At 35.4% G+C, this 26,762-nt stretch overlaps 1 protein-coding gene across 10 annotated transcripts in view; it reads right to left on the minus strand.

The window, feature by feature from the left end:
* LOC123552588 (dystrophin-like) overlaps positions 1-26,762 on the minus strand; it is a 253,635-nt gene that overhangs the window by 85,123 nt on the left and 141,750 nt on the right. For 9 of the 10 annotated variants that reach the window (XM_053540095.1, XM_053540089.1, XM_053540088.1 and 6 more), the window contains 12 exons: positions 21,561-21,702; positions 20,670-20,845; positions 20,223-20,367; positions 19,573-19,722; positions 17,115-17,300; positions 16,587-16,800; positions 15,940-16,112; positions 14,467-14,574; positions 11,932-12,049; positions 9,675-9,877; positions 3,378-3,532; positions 2,506-2,695 (listed from right to left, as the gene is read on the minus strand). In XM_053540095.1, coding sequence (XP_053396070.1) covers positions 2,506-2,695; positions 3,378-3,532; positions 9,675-9,877; positions 11,932-12,049; positions 14,467-14,574; positions 15,940-16,112; positions 16,587-16,800; positions 17,115-17,300; positions 19,573-19,722; positions 20,223-20,367; positions 20,670-20,845; positions 21,561-21,702 — 1,960 coding nt within the window. The remainder of the gene's footprint in view (positions 1-2,505; positions 2,696-3,377; positions 3,533-9,674; positions 9,878-11,931; positions 12,050-14,466; positions 14,575-15,939; positions 16,113-16,586; positions 16,801-17,114; positions 17,301-19,572; positions 19,723-20,222; positions 20,368-20,669; positions 20,846-21,560; positions 21,703-26,762) is intronic. The other variant, XM_053540092.1, reaches the window with a different exon arrangement.

Consider the following 26,762-nt stretch of genomic DNA (forward strand, 5'->3'; position numbering starts at 1 on the left):
ATTAACACTATAATGACTATTGTATACTATAATACACTTTACAACATAACGTCCAAATTTGTTAGCATTCCGAATTATTTATCACAAAAGATCCTCCAAACACAACCACAAAATTGTTAATGTTACTGTAGATATCACAATGAAAACTTCATATACTTTCAAGCATGTTTTTAACTTAACCAAGACCCTGCTGAATTTCTAAAATGGACTGGTCCATCATTCAATTTAGGCAGCATCACTTATTATTTAAAGGGGTGTTTCACTGAAAATTTACTGACTGAATAGCGAACAGTGCAGACCATATCAGCCTGAACGGACGTGCAGGCTGATCTTGGTCTGCACTGGTCACAAAGGCAGAATCACTTGCCGCCAGCAGGCTAAGAATTAATGACACAGATCTTATTTAAGTCACTGTCAAAGTCAAAACGCGACCTGCACCACACCTCTCTGGATCAGAATATTTCTACAATTTCAAATTTCTACCTTACAAAAAAGAGGGTCATGATGTCCCTGGATCACTCACCTGAGTAATATGAGATACATGTTTCAAATGTCAAACTGATGATTTTTAAAAAAAAAACTGGAAGATTTTCCGATGTATAATCAAGTAACCCCTGGGGGGGAGCCAATTTTACCCTGGGGGTCATGATTTGAACAAAGATTGTAGAAGTCTACTAGGCAATGTTACATATCAAATATCTAAGATCTACGCCTTCTGGTTTATTTTTAGCAAATTTATGAAGATTTCCCTATGTACAATCAAGTAACCCCATGGGGCTGGGTCAATTTGACCCTGGGAGTTCAAGATTTGAACAAATTTTGTAGAGGCCTACTAGGCAATGCTACATGTCAAATATCTAAGCTCTAGGCCTTCTGGTTTATTTTTAGAAAATTTTGAAGATTTTTCTATGTACAATCAAGTAACCCCATGGGGCAGGGTCAACATGTCAAATATCTAAGATCTAGGCCTTCTGGTTTATTTTTAGAAAATTTCTGAAGATTTTCCTATGTAAAATCAAGTGACCCCTGCGGCGGGGTCAATTTTGACCCCGGGGGTCATGGTTTGAACAAATTTTGTAGAGGTCCACTAGGCAATGCTACATGTCAAATATCTAAGCTCTAGGCCTTCTGGTTTATTTTTTAAAATTGCTTGAAGATTTTCCTATAGAAATCTATGTAAAATCAAGTAACCCCTGGGGCGGGGTCAATTTTGACCAGGGGTCATGATTTGAACAACTTTAGTAGAGGTCCACTAGGCAATGCTACAAGTCAAATATCTAAGCTCTAGGCCTTCTGGTTTTTGAGAAGATTTTTTAAGATTTTCCTATGTAAAATCAAGTGACCCCTGGGGCGGGGTCATGATTTGAACAAACTTGGTAGAGGTCCACTAGGCAATGCTTCACACCAAATATCTAAGCTCTAGGCTTCTAGTTTTTGAGAAGAAGATTTTTCCTTTCGGTTTCCATGGCAACCAGAGTTCTGCATGGAGTTCAATTCTTTGAACAATTTTGAAAGGGGGCCACCCAAGGATCATTCCTGTGAAGTTTGGTGTAATTTTGACCAGTGGTTTTCAAGAAGAAGATTTTTTTAGAAATTGTTGACGGACGATGCACGACTGACGACGGACTATGCACGACGGACATCAAGCGGTCACAATAGCTCTCCTTGTCACTTCGTGTGACAGGTGAGCTAAAAAGTAAGTAATTTTTGAGCATTATTAAATACAATGTAATATATATACACTATTATGCAAAATGTATTTTTATATACAGCATAATTATAATTTGCATAATTTTTAAGAGCTAAAGGTGAAGTCAAATAAAGCACTTCAAAGTTGAAACAGAACAAGATATTATAATGTATTCACCAGTTTTTCATGTCTGGGAATTTGTTTCATATTTAAGAACTTGGTTTACAATACATCTAAACATGACATATTTTATATATATTATGCTATAATTTATGCATACATTGTTGCTTTTTATAATAAAATGTGAGAATAATTTATACATTCTACACTACAACATCTACATTATAAAATTAAATTTTTCATAAATATTCATGCACATGGTTAATGGCCTTAGAACAGTACATGTATACAATATCCTTGACATAGATATCTTCTATAGGTATCGTGAGATAATACTGGTGTAGTATGGGGTGGGGCTAGTATACAGCAGCCGTGTTCAATATATTTCAATGGGGGAAAGGTCAACTGCTGGGAAGATTTTTTTGATTTTTTTTCCATACAGCCATATTGAGAAAATTAGCCCTGCCCCTTTGCAGGAATGTTAGTCTTTAACAAATCAACATAGCATAAAGGAATTTGGTAGAGGGCTATCAAAGAGACATTTTACAAAAGTTATTTTGAATAAAGTCCGTGGTTTCAGGAGAAGATTTCCAAAGTTTTCCATTTAGCTATGTACTGAAATCTAGCGTCATCCTCTGGTGATCATGTCAACATGGCTTGAAAGAATCTATGTCTACAATGTAATAGCAACTTACCCGAAACTCTTCAAGGTAGAGATTACAAAGGTCCTTGTTCTCAATGACATCTGCTTTCTTGGTTTCGTCTGCTAGTCTCGTAAAACTGTTCTCTGTGCCCTCCATCCAACTGAAGAACTCGTCCAGGGCTAGGTGGAGCTGTTCTGGTGTTTGTACAGTTTTCTCTGCTGCCTTTATGTTGTTGGCAAGTCTGAAACAAAACACAATTTTGTAAGATATTTGCTGAAAGCTTATGAAATTGCATTTTAATTTCTGTTCCACTTATTCACACAATGCTGATCTAGCTTTGTGGGTTGACAGTTTCCAGCAGTATTTCTGGTATATGCAATATTGGTCTGTTACCTACACACTCGCAGATTTCAGGCCAAGCACAACTTAATCTCCACAAGTAACTGCCAACTTACAAACATGGAAATATCTAAGCTAGTCAGCGGAGTCATCCCTACCCTACTGTACAGATACTGGTACATGAACTTCTTACACTGAAAATTCTTATTGACATAATTTCCTTTCTTCACAACATAATGACATGATTTTGTTGAGATAGCTCAGACTGATGAGGAAATGATCATTTATGTCAATGAATCATTGATGTTTTGTTTGGTTTAAAAGTAAAGAAACATTTATGGTAAGTTTGAAGATTTTCTGGTTGAGGAAGACTCCAAAAACCCTTCCATGCATATCTCAATCACGGGTATCACATTGGAAAAAGTGAGTAACTGAACTATCTTGATGGCTTCCTTACATACTAACTACCAAATGCAATGATAAGGATCGGACTTCGACAAATGGAAGGCAAGTATGGCAATTCAATGTCTGTGACTTAGCTCCTGTCTTTCTTATACTCTGATCTGTAATAAATAATGATTTACCTGTTAAGTAAGGCTGACCATCTATTCATGATTTTCTCAAGCTGTAGTTTTATAAGACTGGTATCATCCTCCCTGTATTCTTCTATCAGCTTGTTTGCCAACTGTTTCAAGTTGTCCGCCTTTACCTGCCATTCTTCAACTTCTGCTTGCAAAGTCTGAAATTCAAATTGATTATAAAGTTTTAATTACTATGTTCTATGCAATGACATTTTGAAGACTGGTCCCCCTTTCTTTTTCAATTTCTTTTTCAGTAACTGTTTGTATTGGTTTTTAACCTATATTATCCTGCTAAATTTCTATAATGAAATAGTTCATCTTTCAATTTGGACAGTACCGTTTACTGTTAAAAAGGGTGCTTACCAAAAAGACACTGACTGAATAGCGAACAGTGCAGATCATGATCAGACTGCACGGATGTGCAGGCTGATCATGATCTACACTGGCCGCAAAGGCAGAATCAGTTGTGTCCAGCATGATAAGGGTTAACACAGGTTTTGAGTATCCTGTGAAATCATTAATACTTGTGAGGGACTGATTTTCATGGATTTCGCGGTTGAGTCAATTGATGAAGTTAAATTCCAATGCACAAGTAAAATTTCCATTCCTTTTATGTCCAAAAGTTAAAATTGCCTAATTCATATCCCCACAAAACAGCTGTTATGATAAAAGCCACAAAATCTGAAGCTACTACGAAACTTCACGTCCACAAAGTTAAATAATTTTACAATACTGTGCCAGGCAGGTTAGGGTTTCTGACCTTTCAACACAATACAGCTAAAGTGTAAGAGTATTATAATTATGCTATGACTCTTCTAATGTTCGATTTCTTTTTTCTTTTGTCCATCTGTTTGGTTGCTTCTATATTTTTACTATGATATTCATGTTTAGTCTATTCAAAATTATTGCAGCCTTTTTAAAATTTGTAATAGTGTTTAATTTGTATTTATACACGAAAAGAGTGCTATACAAATTTGGTATAATAACAATAACAAGAGGGACATGATGGCCCTATATCGCTCACCTGTTATCATTGCACTTGAGGACAAGAAAGTCCTCAGAAAAAATATCTAAGTCCAAAGGACAGGAACAACAAAGGAAAGAAATTTAACCAAAAAGAAAAACAAAATTCTTACAAGGTATAGATATGTCAAAATACACCTAAAAATTGGAGGTACCATCCATGTTGTACCACAGAAAAGTGGTCTCGGTTTTTCCCTACGGCAAATAATAGGAGAGATCGCCCTGACGTCACGCATCAACACCTGTTTATCTGACGGTGGGCAAAACAAATATTTTTACATCGTTTGTGTATGGGATCGGAATTTTTAATTTCTAATAACTTTTTCATTCATTTATGGATTTTAAAAATTCAAAAAGTTTTGAAATGCTTACGATTTGCATATTTTTATATTCAAATAACTTTTGAAAATTAATAACCGTTTTAAATGACATATGATTTTAATAGCGGCGTAGCGATGCTCAAAACTTTTAGAAAAAACACTATAAGTTAAGCGTTCATAATTAATCGAATTTATTTCGAAATAAAAATTAAAAGTTATCAATAAATTGCTTGTTCTATATCCTTTCCATTGATCAAAAAATTATTGATATCATTTATGATTTAAGAAAGTTTAAGCCGTTAGAAAAACATCAATGTTTACAAAACAAGAGGACCATGATGGTCCTGAATCGCTCACCTATCCCCACATGACCCAGTGTTGAACTGAGTATGACGTCGTTATTTCTATTATTTGACATAGTGACCTAGTTTTTGAGCACAAGTGACCTAGATATCATCAAGATAAAAAATTCTGACCAATTTTCATGAAGATCCATTGAAAAATATGGCCTCTAGAGAGGTTACAAGGTTTTTCTATTATTTGACCTAATGACCTAGTTTTTGCAGGCACGTGACCCACTTTTAAATTTGACCTAGATATCATCAAGCTGAACATTCTCACCAATTTTCATGAAGATCTCGTGAAAAATATGGCCTCTAGAGAGGTCACAAGGTTTTTCTATTTTTTCGACCTACTGACCTAGTTTTTGACCGCACATGACCCAGTTACGAACCTGACCTAGATATCATCAAGCTGAACATTCTCACCAGTTTTCATGAAGATCCATTGAGAAATATGGCCTCTAGAGAGGTCACAAGGTTTTTCTATTTTCAGACCTACTGACCTAGTTTTTGACCCCACGTGACCCAGTTTCGAACCTGACCTAGATATCATCAAGGTGAACATTCTGACCAATATTCATGAAGATCTCATGAAAAATATGGCCTCTAGAGAGTCACAAGGTTTTTCTATTTTTAGATCTACTGACCTATTTCTTAACCCAATGTGACCCAGTTTCGAACTTGATCTAGATATCATCAAGGTAAACATTCTGACCAATTTTCATGAAGATCCATTGAAAAATATGGCCTCTAGAGAGGTCACAAGGTTTTTCTATTTTTAGACCTACTGACCTAGTTTTTGACCGCACATGACCCAGTTTCGAACTTGACCTAGATATCATCAAGGTGAACATTCTGACCAATTTTCATGAAGATCTCATTGAAAAATATGGCCTCTAGAGAGGTCACAAGGATTTTCTATTTTTAGACCTACTGACCTAGTTTTTGACCGCACGTGACCCAGTTTCGAACTTGACCTAGATATCATCAAGGTGAACATTCTGACCAATTTTCATGAAGATCCATTGAGAAATATGGCCTCTAGAGAGGTCACAAGGTTTTTCTATTTTTAGACCTAATGACCTAGTTTTTGACGGCACGTGACCCAGTTTCGAACTTGACCTAGATATCATCAAGGTGAACATTCTGACCAATATTCATGAAGATCTCATGAAAAATATGGCCTCTAGAGAGGTCACAAGGTTTTTCTATTTTTAGCCCTACTGACCTAGTTTTTGAACCCACGTGACCCAGTTTCGAACTTGACCTAGATATCATCAAGGTGAACATTCTGACCAATTTTCATGAAGATCTTGTGAAATATATGGCCTCTAGAGAGGTCACAAGGTTTTTCTATTTTTAGACCTACTGACCTAGTTTTTGATGGCACATGACCCAGTTTCGAACTTGACCTAGATATCATCAAGGTGAACATTCTGACCAACTTTCATAAAGATCCCATGAAAAATGTGACCTCTAGAGTGGTCACAAGCAAAAGTTTACGGACGGACGGACGCACGCACGCACGGACGGACGGACGACGGACGCCGCGCGATCACAAAAGCTCACCTTGTCACTTTGTGACAGGTGAGCTAAAAACATGGACGCTCGGCGACAGCCCACCCGATCTTTGTCTTATCAGTTCTAAAAATAGAATATACAACGGATTTGTATACAAACACGATCTCCCCTATAAAAAAGTTACTAAAAATAGGCTATTTATAGTAACGTAAAAGGGAAGTAATTCAAAAGAAAATTATTGAAAGTTAACAAAAGAAGGATCTGCCAAATAAATCTGTTGACATAAATGAAATTTCAGATCACTATCTTCATTAGTTACCGAGATATACCCATTTTAATTTGAAATAAAGGGAGGTAATCTGACATAAAATCAGTCCATAGTTATCTACCCTGATTGACTCGGTCCAACTTCTGATAATAATGAAATTTCAAATAAGTACTTACTGATATAAATCCATTTTGATTACCATCAGGGGAGGTAATCAGAAATAAAATAACACTGGAACCTACGGTTGGATCTGATTTGTCATGGAATCCAAGATTTATTGTTGTTGAAGATATTTTGGAAGTTTGTATCAAATGAAACCATAAATGAAGTCTCTATATGGCTGCAAAAGCCAAAATAACCAATTTTGGACATTTAAGGGGCCATAACTCTGGAACCCATGAAGGAATCTGGCCAGTTTAAGCAAGGAACCAAGATCTTGTGGTGATACAAGTTGTGTGCAAGTTTGGTTAAAATCAAATCATAAATGAAGTTGCTATTGTGCAGACAAGGTCAAAATAGCTGATTTTGGCCCTTTCAGGGGCCATAACTCTGGAACCCATTAGGGGATCTGGCCGGTTCAACAAAGGAACTGAGATCTTATGGCAACACAAGTTTTGTGCAAGTTTGATTAAATTCAAATCATAAATGAAGCTGCTATTGTGCAGACAAGGGCAAAATAGCTAATTCTGGTCCTTTCAGGGGCCATAACTCTGGAACCCATAATGGAATCTGGCCAGTTCAAGACAGGAACCAAGATCTTATGGTGATACAAGTTGTGTGCCAGTTTGGTAAAAATCAAATCATAATTATAGCTTCTATTGTGCAGACAAGGTCAAAATAGCTGATTTTGGCCCTTTCAGGGGCCATAACTCTGGAACCCATTATGGGATCTGGCCAGTTCAAGAAAGGAACCAAGATCTTATGGTGATACAAGTTGTGTGCAAGTTTGGTTAAAATAAAATCATAAATGAAACCACTATCGTGCAGACAAGAAATTGTTGACGGACGGACGAACACACGCACGAAGGGTGATCACAAAAGCTCACCTTGTCACTATGTGTCACCTTGTCACTTCAGTAGTTCCAATCACCCCTTAATGAGGCAGCCCACCATAGACGTGAAATAAAACAGCTGACAATGCATTACTTCTTATTATTATTTAATTTTTTCTTTATGAACCAAATTTTATTTGTTCCTAAGGAGTAATTCACTGTCTGTAGTAGATATAAACCCTGGCTAGACAAAGATAATAGACTGACCATTTCTACACTGCTCTGTCTTATTTCTCCTCCAAATAAAACATTAGAAAGCAAGTGGTAATGCCTTTTACCTATTTTTTATTGTTCCCCAGGATTCAGTGCCATTATTTATTTTCCACAGAAGTGAAAATATTCATGTTCTTACAACTCCCCACTAACAAAAACAATTTGTATCCAATTTATTACCCTTGGCAATTTTAAAGGCAATTTCATTGGTAAATTATGAGCTTCAAACAAAATGCTTTTATAATATTAAATTTTGCAACTGGCATTTTACTACCATAATGAAGTCTACAATAATTCTAACATACTTTGCAATTAGACTGCAATCCCTATATTGTTTCGATAGACATTATCCAGCCAAGCTTTTTAACCAAATTGCTTATTAATCTCTCTAACATGCTGCAAAGGGACATAACTACATGACAGTACTCAAATATCTGCTGGAGTTACCTTCACTGTATTTTTAAATAGATATGTACATTTTTTTGTGAGCAGTTATATTCAATGTGCCTTGGTATGTTCAAGATTTGCTTTACTGTGTTCAAGATTTACATCTGATGTATTCAAGATAGCCTAGATGTGTTCAAAATTTGATGTAGAGTGTTCAAGATAAACATTAGTGTGTTATGGTTAACACTGATGTATTCAAGAATGGACTTGATGTGTTCAAAATTAGATCTGGTGTTCAAGATTAACCTTGGTGTATAAACATTAACCTCAATGTGTTCAAAACTAGCTTTGATGAGTTCCAAATTCTAAATAGTTTTACTAAACCATACAAATTTAAATATCAACTTCTTCTGTTCTTTTTTTATGTTTATCTTTTATATTCTTAAATTACTGCCCAAACTGCAACTCTTTCTGTTAACATGTTAACCTCATGTTCTTTGTTGAACCTTAAGCATACCTTTGCGTGTTCAGACTTTACCTCATTTTATTTATTGAGCTTTCTTGTGTTCTGTTTTACCTGTTCTGGTTGTGGAGCCTTTGTGTGTTCAGATTTTACTTTATTTTGTTTGTAGAGTCTTTGTGTGTTCAGATTTTATCTTATTTTGTTTGTTAAGTCTTTGTGTATTTAGATTTTACCTTATTTGTTTGTAAAGTTTTTGTGTGTTCTAATTTTACCTTATTTTGTTTGTTAAGCCTTTGTGAGTTCAGATTTTACCTTATTTTGTACGTAAAGTCTTTGTGTGTTCAGATTTTACCTTATTTTGTTTGTTATGCCATTTTGAGTTCAGATTTTACCTAATTTTGTTTGTAGAGTCTTTGTGTGTTCAGATTTTACCTAATTTTGTTTGTAGAGTCTTTGTGTGTTCAGATTTTACCTTATTTTGTTTGTTAAGCCTTTGTGAGTTCAGATTTTACCTTATTTTGTATGTAAAGTCTTTGTGTGTTCAGATTTTACCTTATTTTGTTTGTTACGCCTTTGTGAGTTCAGATTTTACCTTATTTTGTATGTAAAGTCTTTGTGTGTTCAGATTTTACCTTATTTTGTCTGTTGAGTCTTTGTGTGTTCAGATTTTACCTTATTTTGTTTGTTGAGTCTTTGTGTGTTCAGACTTTACCTTATTTTGTTTGTTGAGTCTTTGTGTGTTCAGATTTGCTGGAGTATCTGTACTGAGTTCCTCTTCGACTGTAACAAGCCAGCGATCAAACTCTGCATACATCGCGTCAAACTGATGACATTCTAGTAACATGTCGTCAAGCTCAGTCTGTCTCTGCTGAGCTTTTGATAGAGCTTGATCCCAGTGCTCCTGAAGCTTGTCAGCTGTAATAAAAAGTTACACAGTTTTTTATAGGGAGTATACATTCAAAATTTCATTTGTAATTTTATTAAGTGCATAAAATGCCAAACTTGTTGGGTTTAACGTTGCACTGACACAATTATAGGTCATTAGCGACTTTCCAACTTTTGATGGTGGAGGAAGACCCCAAGTGCCCCTCCGGCATTATTATATCAAGGGCAGACACCTGGGTAGAATTACCAATTTCCATAAGCCAGCTGGATGGCTTCCTTACATGAAGAATTCAATGCCCCAAGCAGGACTCAAACCCACATTGGTTAGGGGCAAGTGATTTGAAGTCAGCGATCTTAACCACTGCATTTCAAACAGTTGTCCCAAAAATCAAAGGTGCCTGACAATGTATGTTTGCACCTTACCAACGGTTCAACTCTTTTATTCTTCTATTTGCGGAAGTCAACCAGCTGAAATGGATGGTGTTCTACCATTTTATCAATGATATTGCCCAATAACTCTGAACAAGACCTCTCTACAAAGGCAATTATCTTCTTTCCAACTTGACAACATTCCAGAACAATAAAGACAAGAGCTGTCCGTAAGACAGCCAAGCTCGACTATTCGAAATATTGTCACAGAAGCAGGAAATTATTACCCAAAATGTTAAATATCAAAAGAGTTTTAAGTTCGAAACGGGACATAATTTGACCAAAATGCATATCAGAGTTATGGAACTTGATGCTATCAACTAGTTTAATAACCCCGAAGAAACATGTTAAGTTTCAATTCCATATCTGCATTAGTTTTGGAGATAGTAACTTGCATGTAAAACTTTAACCAGAATTTTCTAAGTCCAAAAGGGGGCATAATTTGCTCAAAATACATGTTAAGAGTTATGGAACTTGACCCAGTGAGGTTGGTAACTGACCTAGAAAAAGAATAAATAAGTTTCAAAGCTATATTCCTTTTGGTAATAGCTGTATGTACTTGCACGCAAAACTTTAACCAGGATTTTCTAAGTCCAAAAGGGGGCATAATTTGGCCAAAATACATGTCAGAGTTATGGGACTTGATTCTATCAACTAGTTTTATAACCCCGAAGACACATGTGAAGTTTCAATTTAATATCTGCATTAGTTTTGGAGATAGTAACTTGCATGTAAAACTTTAACCAGGATTTTCTAAGTCCAAAAGGGGGCATAATTTGCTCAAAATACATGTCAGAGTTATGGGACTTGGCCCAGTGAGGTAAGTAATTGATCTAGAAAAAGAAAAAATAAGTTTCAAATCAATATGCCTTTTAGTAATAGCTGTATGTACTTGCACGCAAAACTTTAACCAGAATTTTCTAAGTCCAAAAGGGGGCATAATTTGGCCAAAATACATGTCAGAGTTATGGGACTTGACCCAGTGAGGTAGGTAATTGATCTAGAAAAAGAAAAAAATAAGTTTCAAATCAATATGCCTTTTAGTAATAGCTGTATGTACTTGCACGCAAAACTTTAACCAAAATTTTCTAAGTACAAAAGGGGGCATAATTTGGCCAAAATGAAGGTCAGAGTTATGGGACTTGGTGCTATCAACTAGTTTTATAACCCAGAAGACACATGTGAAGTTTCAATTCAATATCTGCATTAGTTTTGGAGATAGAAACTTGCATGTAAAACTTTAACCAGAATTTTCTATGTCCAAAAGGGGGCATAATTTGCTCAAAATACATGTTAGAGTTATGGAACTTGACCCAGTGAGGTTGGTAATTGACCTAGAAAAAGAATAAATAAGTTTCAAAGCTATATGCCTTTAAATGATAGCTGTATGTACTTGCATGCAAAAACTTAACCAAGGTGTGACGCCGACGCCGACGCCAGGGTGAGTAGAATAGCTAGACTATTCTTTGAATAGTCGAGCTAAAAATGTTTTTGTGTTCCAAACAATGTTGTTCTAACTTTACAAGTCAAAAGATGAAAACTAAACCTCACTGGTCAAAATTTTAGTTCTGATTATAAAAGGCATGGTGACATAAATAATATCTCTGAACCTTCATACAAACAAGAGTACCCTGTAACTTTTGTGCAATGAATACCTTTTTCTCGTAGCGTTCTTTTCTCATCATCACTCTGAGATCGTTTACGAAGTGTCTCCGCCTTAGACAGAACCTCTGCCAACTTCGCCTTCTTGTTACCCATGTCCTGAAGGAAGCCCTGAAAAATAAAATGGACAAATTTTAGTCTTCCACTACAATTAATTAAAATCTAAGGCAGTTATACTGTTCAATTAAACAATCCTTTTCAGTTATTACAGCCAGAAAAAAATATAAAGTAAAAGGTTTTTGTATTATTATGCAAAAGCATGTATTCAATAAATGATATTACATTTTATGTATTCAAATGTCATACATATTATATTATATTCTGTATTGTATCTTTACAATTTCTACTGACTGCATGCTGATAAAGCTGAAACAAAAACTGAAATGTTACTACACTAGATGAGGTAAACATGCAGGAATCTTCTACTTTCTGCTGTTTTGTGTCTACTTAATGGTGTATATACAGGTTTAAGTAAACAATCTCCTGGACTGTTTAGGGGAAGGGACACTGGGCCCCACTAAACCCTCCGGTCACCAGTCACACATATAGTACAAGAAAGTTACTACAGACATAATAATTATCCCTTCAATACTAAAACAAACTTTGGTAAATAATTTTCTCTTCACTTGAAAAGAAGTCCTTTTCTCCTGTTCTTCATTGCATAACAAAGGATTTCTAAAATTCTAGCGCTTTCTTTGCATTATAATGTAATATGTAAACCTGTAAACCTTTGACAATTGAATCTCAACACAACTTTTAAAATTTGAACTATTAATGTATAACACAATCTTAAAACAGATTCTGAAGAACTTTCCAGAGAAAAGGTAAATTGTTTCCATAATAAGCATGTAGTAAATAAATATATTTTGTCTGTATGACCTGTTCAAATCATGGATGCTTGCTGACCCTCGGTAGAATAAAACTGCATTTACTTCATATTATGTCGTCTATTCATCACAGATATAAAATTATTAAACAGAACATCTAGAAGCTCAGCAGTTAAAAAGCAGAAAATAAAAATCAGCAACACCAGTAACAAACATCTTCAGGTTGCTATATTTCCAAAACAGAACCCAAAAATTAGGATGCACAACAATTATCAACGGTTTTCACATATATGCAGAAACCAAAACAAGCGACCAAAAAACATGCACAGATTGAATTTCTGATTTTGCCCGAATTGGTCTAAAAAAGGTAACTTGTTTTGCTTGTTTTTAGTTTGACAATGTTATTTCTTGCTTGTGAAAAAATTGGAATAAAAGTTGTTCATGATGATAATGAAGTCACATAAAGTTTTGGGTAGAGGATGAGGGACATTCTAAGTTTTCTTTCATTTCAATCCATTTTCCTATTTGTGTAATACATGTATACTTCTGATTTGATGTTAATTTCAAAATAAATATGTTTAAACTAAAAAATTTTGTTTCTGTTTCGATGTATTTTTGTCTACTTATACTTTAACTTGCCTTCTTTGAAATAAATAAAAATTATCAAGATAATTCAATATTTTCCATTTCATTTACCTTTCTAAATTTCTAAAATGGATCGGTCCATCATTCAATTTGGGCAGTACCACTTGTTTATCAAAGGGGTGTTCACTGAAAATTTCACTCGAAATTTACTGACTGAATAGTGTACAGACCATGATCAGCCTGCACGTCTTGGTCTGCACTGGTCCCAAAGGCAAAATCACTTGCCTACAGCAAGCTGAAGGTTAAAATAACTAAACCAACTAGTATCTTTCAATATCTGAACAACATGTCAGAAAAAGCTAGCATTAGGAATTCAGCAACATCCAGCACCTAAAGAACACAACTGTTAATAAAACATACAAGAGTCCCTGATGGAGCCATATAAACCCACCTGAGCAGTACATTTCTGTTTGAAATTTGTAATTTATTTGACCAGTGTATGATCAAATGAGTACTCTATTTAAAATCAATTAACATTGGCAGTTTGATATGTCAAAACTCCTAATGCAAAAGCATGAATTGTATCAAGACTACATGGATTTATATTATGTGGTAACCAGCCAAACTTTTTTCTGTATTAGGGAATACAGCTCTGCATATTGAATGGTTCTGCAACACAACTTAATGAACAACCAGAAAATTCTTTAATACATAAATAGTGCCCTTTTTACAAGTAAAATTTTTAAATATATTGTCACCTCAATGCAAAAAGTTATTAACCCATACCCTGCTAAATTTCTATAATGAACTTGTCCATCTTTCAGTTTGGATAGTACCATTAACTGCTAAAAAAGGGTGAATACCAAAATGATATTGACTGAATAGCAAACAGTGCAGATCATGATCAGACTGCACGGATGTGCAGGCTGATCTTAGTCCACACTGGTCGCAAAGGCATGTGGTGATAAACTATGACTGGTTATTTACAGAAGGTATATCTTCAGGCATTTGGACAAATGGCTATATAAGTCTGTCAGGATCCTGGAAAAGTTGTGCTCAGGTGGGCAAACCAAGTATCCTGAGAGGGAAGAGTCAGGCAATAAATAATCCTCAGACCTGTAACTGTTTAAGTTCAGAACCTATGTCCTTGACAAGGCTTTCTACAGCTTCTATTTCAACAATACTCAATTCAGGCATATGTAAGTGGTATTCGCTTCCAATATCCTGAAAGTAACATTGTTTACATTTCTTTCTTGCAAACAAGTGATTCCGGTTAATTAGGAAATTCTGCAGGTTTTCAATAATTCTATTGAGAATATAGACAGAAAGCCGCAACAAACACAACAAAAAAGTTTTTTCTGGTCGTCTTTTTGCATGTCAACATGGTAAAATAGTTACTGTAATAATTATATCGGTAGAGCAATGTTATTTATTCATATATGAAAATGCCTGGTAGGTAAAAAACGGCAAATGGATAAATACAAGTAGAAGTATTTGCAAAGCGTGATCTGTCATGATTAGATAGTAGGTAATTCTATAAACAAAACTGTTCCTCTGGGAAAGATATTATAATAAAGAGCTATGTGTGGATAGTTCTACCTGACAATGTAATTATACTAATATGTTATGCAATACTCTTCATAAATACAATTATTTTGCCATCAATTTTGTTGTTGTCTATTATAAACAATAAGGAGTATTGTTGTTATGTTTATGCAAACTATCTACAAAACACAGGGCAGCGTGGCAGAAACTTTCTACAAGTTTGAAAAAAAAAATTCATGTATCATTATGTAAAAAATCTTTCAGAAAACACAAACAACATACAGGACAACAAAGTTCTATGTTCACAAACACTGGATGGACTAAACTTGCTCTTTACAAACTATAGGCCAAGATTCATCAAGAAACACGCTATAAAACCAGATATACGGGGAAAGCAGGCTATAACTGAAAGCACACAAGTACAAATATACAACTACGTCTAAATCTATTACCAACTGATTCTGATACAGTTCAGGTTTTATGTCTACTTTCAATTTTTTGAGATGTTAGCCACTTTGGTAAAACCACGAACCATAAGTGAGCCAACTGTATGGCATACTCACAGCAAAAGACTGGACTTTCAGTGACCTGTGTGGCTCACACTAACACCAGTGACTAGCAAGTGATTTGATAAATTATCTTAACCATAAAGTTTTGAGCTCAGTTTTTCAAATATCTACTACTCAACAAAATGAAAATTCTGAAGTTTTACTTTATACTTTTATAAGAGGTTGAGATTTCATATGTATCAGTATGCATAAAATTAGGTTTAGAATTTTTTAATATTTCAATGTGTCAAAATTCTGAACATTTCCAAACGAAGGGACAATTTTTTTTTAGTAAACAGTAACAAAATACTTGCAAAACCTCACACAGCAGTTTAAAAACAATGCATATTTACATGCAATTTACTGAACAGATGCTCATTGTTATCCATAAATTTTCCCTCCATATGCGTACAAGAACATGTATCAAAACCTAAACCTCTCTATTATCTGAATATTATATAAACACATATACCATCTGTTATTTTTCTGTACGCACCTTCTGTTTCTTTGTCATCTGCTCTATCTCTTCTATATCGCCGACTGTGACCCGCTGAGACTTCAACATACGTTCAAGCAATGTCAACCAGTCACGAAGCTCTGCCACCGATTGGTCAAATTCTGACCAATCAGGTTTTGCTGCAGGCTGAGCAGCCGCCTGTGAGACTTTCACTGTTTAATTAAACCAAACATTCATATTAATTATTAAAAAGCATCCAGAGTTCTGTACCAAATTCTTAAGCATTAATGGTATCACTTACGCTCAGTTTTATATCTGTAAAATGGATTTAAACAGCACCATATAGATACATTTTTTCTGACTACATAAGAAATATAACAAATATCTCTTACATCTCAACACAGTAATAAATAGTTAATATGCATTCTGATCCTGTATCTTAGTGAAATAAAATGACCAATCAAGTCAGAAAATAACCAACTGAATCCAAGAATAATATATTTTTGTATAGAATGGTATACAGTTAAATCAAAGAACTATAAAAATAGATAGATCGGCAACTTGAAAGGCATATAGAGCAAATCTCGCCTGAACATCACGTGGGAACTGAATGAGATCTCATTTTACTGGTGTATGAAACAGACAGCAGAAGGACAAAAATTTACAAAAAAAACAGTGGATTGTACCTTGAGCAAACACTTCATGCACAGAGGAGTCTAGCGGAGTTGGTTCCATCTGTTCAGCCAATTCTTTCACTATTAACCAATCAGCATTGAGCTTGTTCACTTTCTCCTGAACTGGTTCAGGTAATTTAGACTGGTACTCAGTTTTCAACTGATCACAAGTTTTGTTGACTGTATCTACATTATTTTGTCTGGCCCTCACAGCTTCTTGTGTTGTCTAAAATTCAGATTAGAATGGCTTGAATTCTATTATTTCTAGTAATTTACTTTTCTAATCTATAACAAAATGTTATTTTATGAAAAATCTAAAACCAGTTTTATAATTTTGTACTAACTTCAGAGTAAGTTATCACATCTATCTCCAATGTCACATTACAACTACTCCTGAGATTATAGCCTGTACTTCGGCTTGTTCCAAGATACAGGAAATTTATGATCAACTGAATCGTTGTTTTGTACTGTTCTTTTTTGTAGGAATTACAGTCTGTGTTTAAAGAACAAAGTTATATTATCGCAAAAGGTATTACATACTTGCGGATCTACGATGATAGAATCTTGTTCGTCTACACTTGTTGCTGACTGAGCATGTTTGACCTCTAGAACATCTCTTGTACCGTTCACCCACAGCTGTAACTCGTCTATGGCGGACATAAGGTTACGCAGCTGATGTAGAAGTCGCTCAACGTTGTGTATGCTGTCAGGAATCTCATTCATCACCTGTTTGGTAGACACGTTACATTATTAACCCTTATTATGCTGAACACAATTTATTCTGCTTTTGCGACCAGTGTAGATCATGATCTGCACTGTTTGCCAATCAGTCAGTACCTTTTTGGTAAGCACCCATTTTAACAGTTAATGGTACTGTCTAAATTGAAAGTAGGACAAGTTCATTATAGAAATTTAGCAGGGTAAGGGTTAAGTTTAAGTTGTTCACATATTTTTTTTAACTATGTAACATTGTCTTGTTCCTCTGAGTCCAACCACTGCTAATTTGTTCTCCGTTACTTCCTCAACTGAGAAAAGGTAGAGGGAACTTCAGTTTAAACAAGAGTGCAAGAATGTCACAATATACGCCCGTCACAGCAAATTTCTTTACTCTAGCACCTGTATTTGCAAATGGAATTTTAATTTTGTGGTTGTTTAGTAATAACTAAGTGTTTTGTTTTTCTAAGTCCACAAAAAAAACTCCTTACCAGGTAGAGATACCTTAAAATACACCTAAAATTGGAAAGTAACATCTATGTTGTACCACAGAAAAGTGGTCTTGGTTTTTCCCTACGGTCAATTATAAAAAAGTTACAATATAAGTTATTTATAGTAACAACTAAGGGAAGTTAATCTTAAAAAAAAAAAAAAAAAAAAAAAAAAAAAAAAAAAAAAATCAAAAAAAATTGTAAGTCCACACAAAAATCTTTACCAGGTAGAGACTGGTCAAAATACACCTCAAAATTGGATGTAGCATGCATGTTGTACTACAGAAAAGTGGTCTCGATTTTTCCCTACGACTAGTAATGAAAAAGTTACAATATAAGCTATTTATAGTAACAACAAAGGGAAGTAATTCTAAAGAAGGGAACTGCGCATGACACTTCGTCTCATGATGGTGTATAATTGTGTCAAGTTACATCAAAATCCCTCCATGCATGAAGAAGAAATGCTTCGGACAAAGTCATTCTTGTATCTGACCTTTGGCCTCTAAGTTTGACCTTGACCTTAGACCTAGGGACCTGGTTCTTGCGCATGACACTCCGCCTCATGGTGGTGAACATTTGTGCCAAGTTATATCAAAATCCCTCTATGCATGAAGAAGAAATGCTCCGGACAAAGTTTTCATTCTTGTATCCTTTGACCTCTAAGTGTGACCTTGACCTTAGACCTAGGGACCTGGTTCTTGCGCATGACACTCCTTCTCATGATGATGAACAATTGTGCCAACTTTCATCAAAATCCCTCTATGCATGAAGAAGATATGCTCCGGACAAAGTCATTCTTGAATTTGACCTTTGACCTCCAAGTGTGACCTTGACCTTAGACCTAGGGACCTGGTTCTTGCGCATGACACTCCGTCTCATGATGGTGAACAACTGTGCCAAGTTTCATCAAAATCCCTTCATGCATGTAGAAGATATGCTCCGGACAAGGTCTGTGGACGCCGCCCGCCCGCCCGCCCGCCAGGGGCGTTCCCATAATACGTCCCGTTTTTCAAACGGGCGTATAAAAAATAAACACTGGACAACCAATAAGACCTGGGCACTGCATGATTCCACAGCTACTTCTGCTTGAGGAAATGTCTATGTTTATATTTAGTAAAAGCTACCATAGAAATCAAACAGATTCTAGTTTATACTATCTGCTTCATATAGTAATGACAACCCATAATATGATTTTGGTATCATAATGTAAAAAATAAGGCAATATCCTTTTAACACCACTTGAAGGGAGTCGTGCAATAATAGGCCTCAAAATACCAGTTATCTACCTTTGACCACCTGGTACATAAATTTTACATTAATAGAGTGACTTGCCTTTGATCATTTCACAATACCAGAGTTACTAACCTATGACCATCTGGTGTAAAGGCTTTTCATTAATAGAGTTACATGTCTTTGACAACCTGGTATAACGATTTTACAATACCAGAGTTACCTACCATTGACCATTAGGTATAAAGACTTTACAATACCAGAGTTATCTACCTTTGACCACATGGAATAAAAGTTTTAAAATACAAAAGTTACCTACCTTGGACTACCTGGAATGAAAGTTTTACAATACCAGAGTTACCTACCTTTGACCACCTGGCAATACAAGAGTTACCTACCTCTGACCACCTGGCAATACAAGAGTTACCTACCTTTGACCACCTGGCAATACAAGAGTTACCTACCTTTGACCACCTGGCAATACAAGAGTTACCTACCTTTGACCACCTGGCAATACAAGAGTTACCTACCTTTGACCACCTGACAATACAAGAGTTACCTACCTTTGACCACCTGGCATTGAGGTTATCCAGATCCTTGTGAATGTTGTCTCTGTCCTGTTTACTGAGAGTGTCGTGTTTTATCAAAACTTCCCCACTTCTGTTTATTGCTGCGACTGTCTGCTTCTTGGCGGGAATGTCATCTTCACGATCCTTGATAAATAAAACAATTTCATAAAATTTAATCCCATAATGTGATATCAATTACTTTGTTTTCGCCAAAAATGCTATTTTTTTTGTATCTGTTGAAGAACTTTGAATGTATATCATGTAAGATAATACAACCAATTTTCTTTATCACAAAATCTTTCACCTTTTTTTATATTATTTTACTTCACTTTGTTCTAAACATCCAAATTTTATGACTATCTCCTAAAACTATTTCTGAAAACTGATTGCCAAAGCATTCTGGGAATGCCGTGTTTATAAATAAATCATTTTTTAGAATACAATATTTTCCCAGTCTCACACTTTGTTCATGCAGGTGTTGAAAACATAACAATTACAGTATCCATAAAAAGAACAAAAGTGTTCCAAATATAACATCATGCCTTTGACAGATATAAAGAACTTACAGATATAAAATTTCGCAGTGCTATACCCTAATTTTCTCTAACAACTCATGACAAAGTACATACAAATGTGACCCATACCCTCATTTTCTCGAGCACTTCCTCAAGGTATTGTTCCTCAGGTTTCAGCGCAGAGGAAATGATATTTTCTGTCTCATCAATCCAGAAAAACATTTCATCCATGTCGTCTGTAAACTCGCTCGTCTTCACACTGGCTTGTTCCAACCTAACACAAAAATTTCAAGTTTTTAAAGACTGGACCGAGTCCGAAACCTCTGGGCTGTGACTCTACTCCATCTTAATTTTACAGAAATTACATTAAAATATAACTTCATTTTGAATTCTTGTAGCAGTAACTGTTCAAAAATAATCTTTATACAAATTCACTTTTCAAATAAGTTCATTTCATCCTGAAAATACTTTTGTGACCTAGTCACAGAATTAAATAACATAATTTCTACATAAAAAGAAGAAAAGAATCGGACGAAATTATCAATTTGGATTGCCTAGAAAAATAAGCATATAAACCTGTCCTGTCTATCTAGAACTTCAGATGAGATGTTTTTCCATCTTTGGTTCACATCTTCCAGTTTCTCCCGCAGTTTGTTTGAGTCGGGTGCCGCTGATTGGCGAATAATCTCATTTCCCGCAGCATTCATACTGTTAACTGTGCCCTGGTGATCTCGGATATCTAACTCCAAATCCTGACACGGAAACAAAAAATACTGAATTACAAGTCACCAAGTACAGCGATCAAACCATTTCAAACACATTAATACATTCATTCAAACATCAAGTCTATTGACAAAACATTTATTTACAGTGTTATATTTTGTAACTTAAGTTACATGAAACTAAGCTCTTGTCACCAAGGAAACTGATATGGTGCAACTTATTGTAGAAATGGTCTGAGTTTCATGGAAATAATGGCCAAAGAATGTGAGATGTGATTCTTGATCTTTGTAATTTCTGAATGAATGATGACCCCCCTGTTCTTGCTGACGACCTGACTGGAGAATCTGCAAGTGTATCACTTTTTCCAACACAAAGCTTGTCAAAATATCACTATTCCAACTACATGGGAACTAACTAAAACCTTGTTTATAAGACACACTAAGCCTTACCCTATTCCCAGTATGTTCTTACTGATTCAAATCAGTGTGCAATTAGTATTGTTGGTCTCTGACCATATATTCATCCATTCTTTCAGTTTATCCTTATCATGCTGGACACGACTGATTCTGCCTTTGCGATCAGTGTAGATCATGATCAGCACTGTTCGCATTCAGTCAGTATCTTTTTGGTATGCACCCGTTTTAACACTTAATGGTAACCTCTTTAACACTTAATGGTACTGTCAAACTGACAGATGGACAAGTCCATTATAGAAATTTAGCTGGGCAAGGGTTTATAACTTACTGCGTAGGATTTCTCTAGGAGTTTGCTGTCCTGTAGGAACTTGAGATCTGCCAGTTTCTGCTCGCTGTCTGTCAGCCATTTTGTTACTGTTGTCAAATCCTTGTGGTACTGTCTCCAGTGTTCTGCTGCACGTGTCCATCGCCTGTAACAACAACAACAACAAAATGGTTACACATAACAAACTTTACATTGCACAAAACACTTTTGTAACAAATGTTTTACAGTTCAAATGAAAACAGTGGCTACAAAGCTCTTGTGTGAACAAATTACTGTGACAAATTAGTTTGACCAATTACTGTAAATGTAGATATACAGATGAAACTCGAGATCTTGAACTCGCTTATCTCAAAATTTCCGGCTATCTCGAACACATTTTCAAGTCCCATTCCTATAACATGAGCGCAAAATTTCATTTTAAGTAGAAATTTGGTTATCTCGAAGTAAAACATTTGATCTTAGAATTTGAAAAACCAAGTTTCCGTACTACAAGCAGATCAAAATTTTAGCGCTCAGACTGTATTTTTCCATTTTCAACCTGTAACTGCATTATATGAACTAGTGCTGCAACAACTGCCAATTTCCTGAGCATTTTTATACTGAAAGTGACGCAAGGGAGATACTAGTGCAGGTTTGCGGGTCTTTAGTATGACATGGCCAGGGAATTAACCATCCTCCTGCACTCAAGCGAACAATCTACCACAGACCTACTGAGGCTGTGCAAAAATATGCCATAGGAAACAGGCTTAGAGCAACTGATAAACAGGTGTCATACTAGCAGTTAAATGAAACAGATAGATGATGAAGAAAACAACAATGGGTGGGTCAAAACTTAAGTAAAGAGGTCATATAAGTAAAAGGGAAAGAAGTGCAGAAAAGTATACAAATCTTCTTTTAATCTATATACAAAGTATACAGCTATTTGGCAGTCTTTGAGTCAACAATACAGTATTAACACCTGGCACTCACTAAAATATTCTGCACTAATTTTGATGGATACAATTTGGTAATTACAACATCTATTCCCTTTCATTCTGAACATTAACCAAAGTGTTCCAACCCATCAGTGATAATATGAACCAACCTCAAAACATTACTGAGCAACATCAAAAGAAACTTTATAGTAATAGACAAATGTCTTCATATAATAATTAACATTTATTTAATTTAATTATCTTAAAGCACCTGCAAATTCTGATCAGCACCATTATATCAGATTATAACAGTATTTATATTAATGAAATAATAATTTAAAACTAGAGGTGTTTTTTTAGAAAAGCGCATGTCTCCCACAACTGCCTAATCATCTGAATAGTAAGTCTGTTTTTGTATACTGTTTGTGGCCTATTGGTATTCACATGCTGGAGTAACCAGTCTACAATGCTGTGTCGGTAGTGTTGGAGTGACGGTCTACAATGCTGCACCGGTCTACAATGCTTTAACGTAGTAGAGTAACCGGTGTACAATGCTGCACTGGTCTACAATGCTTTAACGTAGTGGAGTAATCTACAATGCTTTAACGTAGTGGAGTAACCGGTGTACAATGCTGCACCGGTCTACAATGCTTTAACGTAGTGGAGTAACCGGTGTACAATGCTGCACCGGTCTACAATGCTTTAACGTAGTGGAGTAACCGGTGTGCAATGCTGCACCGGTCTACAATGCTTTAACGTAGTGGAGTAACCGGTGTACAATGCTGCACCGGTCTACAATGCTTTAACGTAGTGGAGTAACCGGTGTACAATGCTGCACCGGTCTACAATGCTTTAACGTAGTGGAGTAACCGGTGTACAATGCTTTAACGTAGTGGAGTAACCGGTGTACAATGCTGCACTGGTCTACAATGCTTTAACGTAGTGGAGTAACCGGTGTACAATGCTGCACTGGTCTACAATGCTTTAACGTAGTGGAGTAACCGGTGTACAATGCTGCACTGGTCTACAATGCTTTAACGTAGTGGAGTAACCGGTGTACAATGCTGCACTGGTCTACAATGCTTTAACGTAGTGGAGTAACCGGTGTACAATGCTGCACTGGTCTACAATGCTTTAACGTAGTGGAGTAACCGGTGTACAATGCTGCACTGGTCTACAATGCTTTAACGTAGTGGAGTAACCGGTGTACAATGCTGCACTGGTCTACAATGCTTTAACGTAGTGGAGTAACCGGTGTACAATGCTGCACTGGTCTACAATGCTTTAACGTAGTGGAGTAACCGGTGTACAATGCTGCACTGGTCTACAATGTTTTAACGTAGTGGAGTAACCGGTCTACAATGCTGCACCGGTAGTTGTTGGTAATTATGTTCAAGGGCCATAATTCCGAAGTGCCTGGGCCGATTTGGCTAGTTATTGAACTTGGCCGAGGTCTTATGGTCAAACACATTTTGTTCAAGTTTGGTGAAAATCGGATGAGAAATGTTCGACTTAAGAGTCCGGACAAGCTTTGTGACAGACAGACAGACAGACAGGCAGGAGTAAATCAATATGTCTCCCACACCACTGTGTGGTGGGAGACATAAATAGAGTAGAAACTCGATATGTCGAACACGCTTATCTCAAAATTTTGGCTGTTTTGAACACATTTCCAAGTCCCATCCCAAAAACACGTGCACAAAATATAATTTTAAGTCAAATTTCGGATAACAAACTAAAATGCTGCGTCGATCCCTTGGAATTCAAGATACCGAATTAACTGTATATTTTTTTACTGTCTGCCAATTATAGTAAATTGAACAAGGAACCCGAGACATTCTCTTTTTGTTTACTTCTGGTACTCAGTCCACACTGCAGCATCTTAGCAATATAGTGCCCTGCTAAGTCAACAATTTAGTCAGCCATTCTACATTTTTTCAGTAAAATCTACATCTTTTTTTATTTTTCACTTTTATGAAAATGGACCTGTTTTTTATAATCTTACGAGAAGTAAAAAAGAATAGTTGTTATTCATTAACTGGTGCTCAAGGCCTGGGTTTCACTACTTATGAAGTTTGAAACTTTCATTTTATTTACTTGTAGCAAGTAAATTTTTTCATGTGACAATTTTTCACGGACTAGGAATCTCAACCTTATTACAGTTGCACCTCGACCAATTATGTCTTTAACATGTAGGCAGGTACATGTGATAAAATCTTAACGTTACAACAGTAGCACCACGATGGATTATGCCCCCAAAAATGTTCATAAGAAGAACTTACTGGATCAGTTTTGGGTTGTTTGTGATCCTGATGGTACCATCCTTACACACAACTGTTTTCATCGTTCAATTTCAACACTTTCCGACATACAATTTTACACAGTTTTCCGAAATAAAACACAACAGCAATACTTTTTGTAGCAGATTTCAGCACAAATAGTTACACTATTTCAAGAGGAACTGTTTCCTTAATATAATTCTACAAAAGTTAACAAATGTTTCAAAGTATGTAAAATGTCTCCATCTCGAGATTCAATATCCCAGTAGAATATTACATGACATCTTTATTAACATCTCTAATTAAACTGAAATAACGCTCCTTTTACTTCCTTAAAACACAGAAAACTCAGCGTCTCTGGAACAAAAACTAGCTAATTTCTGTCCTATTCTAGTAGATTGTTGTCATTTTTACACTAAATCTGTCTCATTAGGTTGTTGATTTATTCATGTTATAACATTTTCCAATCACCCTAGGATTGTTCCTAAATCAACAAGCTTAATGTCATTATTATAACCATCTTCAATTATTACTATTATTGCTTCAGTATTATGCAACAGGCTCTCAGTGGCAAAAATGTATTCTATTTTGGCCTTCACGTTTTCAGAGCTGTGCTCTTTTCAGGAACCATGAACATATATAAACCATTATGTTCTCAATTACTTTCCATATTTTCAGTAAAAAATGAACGTAATGAAAATCTTAGAAGAAAACAGTCAAACTGGACCTATTTAACCTTTAGCCTGTTGGTTTCAAGTGATTCTGCCTTTGCGACCTGATCTGCAGACCAAGATCAGCCTGCACATCTGTGCAGACTTGATCATGGTCTGCACAGTGTTCGCTATTCAGTCAGTAAATTTTTAGTGAAAACCCCTTCAAATAATAAATAGTACTGTCCAAATTGAATGATGGACCAGTCCATTTTAAAAATTTAGCACGGTAAAGTTTAAAACAAAATCTCATTCCTGCTGCATATTCACTACAGTGTTTCCAAATCCTGTAACCAAATCTCAGACTGAACCATAAGATGAGATCCTACATAATTTCAACATAACCATAAAATGAGGCCATACATTTAATGTAGGATTTCATCTTCAAATGGTTCAGTTTGAGGTCTGTATGAATGTAGTATATTCATAACTCGAACTGAACCATAAGAATGATGAGGTCCTATATTTTTATATATGACATCCTACATCCATAACTCTATGTCAACCATAAAATGAGGTCCTACATCCATAACTCTATGTCAACCATAAAATGACATCCTACATCCATAACTCTATGTCAACCATAAAATGAGGTCCTACATCCATAACTCTATGTCAACCATAAAATGACATCCTACATCCATAACTCTATGTCAACCATAAAATGAGGTCCTGTAATACATATTACATCCAAGTGAACCATGAGTTGCGGTCCAACATCATAGTACAGAAATAAGTCCACCAGAAATTTGTTTGTAAAACTAGAGATATATGCACAAGTATTTAACCACTTTTTAGTATCATTAAATAACTGCTGTATTTCATCCTTGCAAAACTATATAATTTATTATGGAGAACATAATATACAGCTTTTCTGCTCCTAAATCAGTGTAGATTGTGGAACATGAATGTTTATAACAAAAAAGATTTTTCTAACAAAATATCCTTATAATATAAAAAGTCAATTTAAAAAATGCCGCATCCTTCATTTACATATTTACACTGTTTATCATCATTTGAACAACAGCTTTTTCATGTTAAAGTCAAATTAAAACTAAATTAATGAATTTTCACAAAATGTTACAGTAACTCCATTCATTTAAATTCCAATTAACTAATCTAATCTCACATTTAGTACTTCAACATAGTTTTACAACCATAAAATGCTACTTCTGTCCAACAGATCAGCATAATGTTAAGTATATATTCTTGTTTGCTAAAAGTCAATATTTATTCGGAATAAACGAACGCTACCGATTTAATTTGACCATCATCTATTTAACGAGTATTTGAACTAGTTTA

The sequence above is a fragment of the Mercenaria mercenaria genome, chromosome 4 (genome assembly GCF_021730395.1).
Source record: "Mercenaria mercenaria strain notata chromosome 4, MADL_Memer_1, whole genome shotgun sequence".
In the NCBI taxonomy this organism is placed as follows: domain Eukaryota; kingdom Metazoa; phylum Mollusca; class Bivalvia; order Venerida; family Veneridae; genus Mercenaria; species Mercenaria mercenaria.